Below are 5413 nucleotides of genomic sequence, written 5' to 3' on the forward strand. Positions count from 1 at the left end.
CCATCGATACTCAAAGTTGATAAACGGCTGAAGCTTCCTGGTGGCATTGGCCCTTCCCAAATGGCTCTCGTAGTTGGCATACTCTCAACATCCAAGTGTTCCAAGTTTGGTAAAACTGCACATGGTGTTGTTGTTGTTGTTGAAGTAGTAGTAGTAGTAGTAGTTAAATCATTATGATTTCCATTATTGATGTTGATGATGATCTCCATCATCTTGCATTTATAAACATAACATTGTTTCAGCTGAGTTAAGTTCATCAAGCCAAAATCCAACAGCCCTTGACAAGTGTGATTGTTTCCTAAATGGAAAAAGTTGGCCCGATGGAGTACCTCTGCAATTGCAGTGTTGCTGGGTGTGTAATTATCTCCCACTAGTTTTAAATATGGCTTATCAATTGATGATGCTCTTTCTTCTTCATTGCTGCAATTCAAAGTGAACCCAAATGACTTCAAGCTTTGAGTTTTTCCATGGATAACTTTCACGTAGAAAATGCTCAAAACTTTCCAATGTTGCAAACCGAAACTCAAGTAGTTGAGTTAGTTGCTTTAGGCTACCCACCTCTTCCACAATGCTTTTTCCACACTTTGGAGAATAAGGATTTACCCGGATGCTCAAGTTTTCAAGCAGAGAGAATCTTGATATAATCCCATTAGGAACCATCACTCGATTTGGTGGTATATCTCCTCCAAATGACACTTGCAGACTTCTAAGGAGCGTAAGCTGCTGAATTTCAATAGGCAAGTACTCAAACTTGCCATACCTGCCTCCTAAATGAAGCACTTTAAGTTTTTTTAGATTCCCTATTTGGGATGGTAGTGTAATCAAGCAGTCACACTCAAGGAGGAATAATCCTCGAAGGCTTACTAAATTGGAAACAGAAGATGGTAACTCCTTGATATCAGTGTGTGACAGGTCCACAACTCGAAGATTGTGCATATGCTGGAAGAATGATTCTGGAATTCTACTCAAACTTTGATTACCCTGTAAAAATAACGTCACAAGTGAGAGGGATGTGGGATTCTCAGGTAGATTGCAAATTTCATTAGACATCAATGAGATCCTTTGGGACTGTCTCCAATCTTCCTAATTTGAGAGCTCGTTTATTCCCATATTTGTCCTAACCAAGAACCGATTATTAACATCCTCTTCTTGCACCACCATCTGATGAGCAGACAATGATGATGATGATGTGATTATTAATGCCAAATCTCTAATCACGTCATGCATCTTGTGTTGAACACACAGTGCAGATGGCAGTGACTGTGGGTTGGTTGTCATTGTTGTCAACACAGTGCATGTGTGTTGTTGTGGTCAACACAATGCATCTTGGTGTAGTTACAACGCTCAGGCCAGTCAAGCAGCATTCTAGTTGAGTAGACATGCTTATGGCAGTGCAGGCAGTGACTGGATTGTGTCCTCACCATCCCCAGTAGTTCTTACAGTGTTCACTACGGCAGTGATATCATTACAGGGGTATGGCAGTGTATACAGAGGTCTCATAGTATTTGGGAGTCATCCAGGGGCATTTTGATCATTTGATAGTGTTGTGACATATTGACAATGATACTGGAGCATCCAGGGATTATGTGACAGCATGAGATTGTTCATTGCAGTGTTTGGATGCCTTATATAGCCTTGGGTGAAGGCTAGGTGCATTAAGAATGTTGATTTTATAGTTTCCACACTAGCAGCGTGTTCATCGATATTTTTAGAGGGTATATTGATAGAACTGGGTGGAATTTTCTACATGAATATTTTAGTTTGTCGAGTCCTCTTTCTAACGGTTCAAACAGTTTGTCAATCCGACGTCAAATGAGGGAGTTATGATTTTTTCCGTTTGGATGCACAGATTAGAAGCAAATTTGGAAAATTGGATTTCAAATTTTGCTCTCGGCCAGGAGCTTAAGATCACTTTTTGGTCTCAGGGGTTTAAATGTAAATAAATTTAATTAATATCTATGATGACATAAATAAGTGAGATTAGAGGGGCTCTTTTTGAAATTATCAAAGTTGAAGAGATTTTCAAAAAAAAAGAAATCATTATTCTCCCACGTGTAGGTTGTGAATGGATGAGTTAAAAAGCTTTTCAAAAGTCTTTGATTCCATTTAAAAGCTTTTGATTGGCTCTTCAAAAAGCACTTTGGAAACTGTGTCAATCTCTCTCTACCTTTAGAGAAGTTCTTTAATCAATGCTTGATTGAATATTCCTTTTATGTAAATTCTATTGGCCCATCTAAAAAGGGTTATTTAGTCTTTTACTTAATCTTTTGTAGAAAGAAGAGAGAAGTGGTTCTTCTTCTCAAAGAGAAAAAAAAAAAAGAAGATATAGAACCGTGGAGAGAAAAATAGAAGAAATAGGGAGAAAGAAAAGGAGAGGAAAAGAGAGGGAAGGAAGAAGAAAAAAAAAGGGGTTGCAGCCCTAAGAGGTGTTGTATGCATCTATGATTTGAGTCTCCCTCTCTATCTCATGTCTCCATCCTTTTCTTGATGCCATTGATGTTCTGAAATCATAGAACCAGAACTTCTTTAGGTGGTTGCAGCCAAGAAGGAAGAGGGAAAAGAGAAAAGGAAGAAGAAAGAAGAAGGAGAAAGGAAGAAGAGAAGAAAAAGAAGTTTGAAGCCTCATCTCAAGTCCCATCTCAGATTCGGTGGAGGAAACAAAGAAGAAAGGAAAGGGGAAAAGAAAAGAAGAGAAAGAGAAAAAGGAAAGGAAAATAAGAGAAAAGAAAGGAAAGGAAAGGAAAAGAAAAGAAAGGAAAGGAAAGGAAAGGAAAGGAAATAGAAGGAAAAGAAAGAAAAGGAAGAAAACAGTGGTTTCCCACATTGCCAGGAACCACTCCAGGACTCCAGTGACAGAGCACACTTGAAGATTTCAGTTCTCCATCAAATGAGGAGAAGTTGAAGATTCTAGTGAGTCACCAGAGTTGCCAGACTCCATCACCGGACATCAGTGATCAGAGACAGTGCATGGTTGTGAGATTTTCTACACTTTATTGCTTGTTATGTTTGATGTACTGTATTTCCATTGCATATGCTAGCTAGGTTATATTGTCATAGACCTATGCTTTATGGATTTCATTGTAGGGCATTTGTATAAGCCCAATTGTTTTTATTGAGTTGTCCAGCTGCATCTGGACACAGTGTTGGTTACCAGTGAGTGCTGGAGAAACCATTGGGGGTAACACCCTTGTCTCTATATTTAGGGATAGAAGCAGGTCAGATGTCCTGAGTCATAGGTGTGACTAAAACATCATCTGCCGTGGGTGCGGTCTCTCAGTTTTATGGTGGGAAAATTAGTGATGAGTAGATGCTGAGGTCCAAGTGACCATTACTCCGTGCACGTAGACAACTTGTCGAAGCACGTATTTCTCTGTGTTGTGGATGCTTGCTTACCTTGGTTAGAAATGCATTTCTGCAGGATCGATGTACATACCTGGTAGAGCCTTTGAGTTTGGCTGAGGTGTGTATACGACTTTGTGGTTTATATTCAGATCCTCCAGTTGTGATTGAGTCAGTGTGCTTGAGTGAGGGATCTCCAACAGTTGACTTAGCAGTTCTTGGCAGCACTTTGTTTAGTAGCTCTTGGTAGCAGTATCAGTGATTGTGGTTGTATGTGACTGTGTCAGGATTGCTAGTTAGAGTGTGGTTGTGTACCTGTTTGCCTTTTGAGAAGACTGTGTGGGTGGTTGTAGTGAGTGTTAAAGATCTCAACAGGTGAATTGAGAGTGAACCTGTTGGAGGGAAAGATTTTTATAGTCCACTGATTCACCCCCTCTCTCAGTGGCCATCACTGTTCAACATCTTGACTGTTCCTACCATCCCAACAGGATTAGCAACTACTAATCCTTCCAACAATGAAACATTTTTTAGGTAATTTATTATAGAATGTCTTCTATCATATGCCTCATCCAACCTTGAAAAATCACGACCATCATCATCAATGAAACCCTCTCCAAACCAACGTTGTACAACTTTTGTTACATCAATCTCATAGTCCTCCGGGTATAAAGCACAGTATAGAAAGCAGTTCTTGATATTGTTGCTTTTTAATTGGTCGTAACTGAACTTCAATATCTTAAACACAGATTCTTCCATCTCATCATTAGTTTCGTACTTATTTGATCTCAACTCCTTCAATGCATTTCTCCATTCACTTAGCCCTTTCTTATCTCTTAAGCACCCTCCAATTACAATAATGGCAAGTGGCAAACCTCGACATTTTCGAACGACCTTTGTAGCTATTTCTCTTATAACCTCTGATGAATCCACAACGTTGCCGACCTTTTCACGAAACAAGTTCCATGCCTCTTCATCAGATAAGAATTCAACTTTAATTACTTCATCAAGCTCTATTTTACCACAAACATCCTTGGACCGAGTTGTTATTATCAATTTGCACCCATTTTCTTTGCTTGGATGGGGAATTCTTATTTTTTCCAAATCCATTCTTTCCCACAAGTCATCTAGAAGCAGCAAATACTTCATATTTCACAATCCTTGAAAAATTCTACTGGCGGTCCTTTCAACAGACTCATCATCATCAAACGGCAATGACAGACGCTTTAGAATATCCTTTTGTACCTTTCTAATTATTATTATTATATCTCCTCTTCCTCCATCTCTGGACACAGTTACCCAAATAACCATTTGGAACATAGCTGTTAATTCGGGCGAATTGTGTAGGACCTTCATTGTAGCTGTCTTCCCAATTCCGCCCATACCCCATAACCCAATTTTATGCTTATCATCATCATCCCTTATGCATCTTAATATCTTCTGGACAGTACGATCAAGTGGTGATGATGATGTATTATTATTGCCTCCTTCTATAGCTGCTGCTGGTGCAGGAATGGGTTCAACTGGCAGTGGAGGTCGCTCAACCACATACCTTTTTCCAGCTAAACACATTGAATCGTGTTCCTTGAAGAGATCAAGAATATGTCATCATGCATCATGCTCACAATTTTCTTACCCAAATTCCTACGCCACCAAATGTTGGGGCACAATCCCCCAATGCAACGCTTATTTTGTTGGATCTCTGCTTCAATGGCTTTGATTTTATTTTCCATCTCTCCCACCTTCTGAACCCAAGCTTCACATTCAGCTGTCGCCATTGTTGATATGGTGTCTCTCTGTATCTCTCTATTTATATACTCCCTCTTCGTGATAGAGATCCATTGCTTTGTCTTTCAGCTTTTCTGAATTTTTGTCAAGATTTTTGACCTAACTGATTTGACGTCTGAACGGGACCCATAAACTTTGTCCAATGGCTATTATTTGTCCAATGAAATCCATCAACGAATTTTCACCTGCGCCACATGATTTCAACACCAATTAATTCATTATAGGGAATTAACTATTGAAATTAAGAGAGGGAGATAGGGGGATAGTGAAGTTGTGAACAACACCGACA

At 39.4% G+C, this 5413-nt stretch overlaps 2 protein-coding genes across 2 annotated transcripts; both read right to left on the reverse strand.

Moving 5' to 3' along the window:
* Positions 1–414: 414 nt before the first annotated feature.
* Positions 415–1050, reverse strand: LOC122672306 (probable disease resistance protein At4g27220). Its single transcript, XM_043869799.1, has one exon. It carries the CDS (start codon positions 1048–1050, stop codon positions 415–417), a length of 636 nt encoding a protein of 211 aa, XP_043725734.1.
* Positions 1051–3777: 2727 nt separating this feature from the next.
* Positions 3778–4581, reverse strand: LOC122672307 (probable disease resistance protein At1g15890). Its single transcript, XM_043869801.1, has one exon. It carries the CDS (start codon positions 4483–4485, stop codon positions 3778–3780), a length of 708 nt encoding a protein of 235 aa, XP_043725736.1. The 5' UTR covers positions 4486–4581.
* Between the last annotated feature and the right edge of the window lie 832 nt (positions 4582–5413).

The sequence above is a fragment of the Telopea speciosissima genome, chromosome 8 (assembly GCF_018873765.1).
Source record: "Telopea speciosissima isolate NSW1024214 ecotype Mountain lineage chromosome 8, Tspe_v1, whole genome shotgun sequence".
Lineage (NCBI taxonomy): Eukaryota > Viridiplantae > Streptophyta > Magnoliopsida > Proteales > Proteaceae > Telopea > Telopea speciosissima.

Coding starts and splice junctions, on each gene's coding strand:
- LOC122672306 (XM_043869799.1), bottom strand. CDS start 1,050: ATGTCTAATGAAATTTGCAATCTACCTGAGAATCCCACATCCCTCTCA.
- LOC122672307 (XM_043869801.1), bottom strand. CDS start 4,485: ATGAAGTATTTGCTGCTTCTAGATGACTTGTGGGAAAGAATGGATTTG.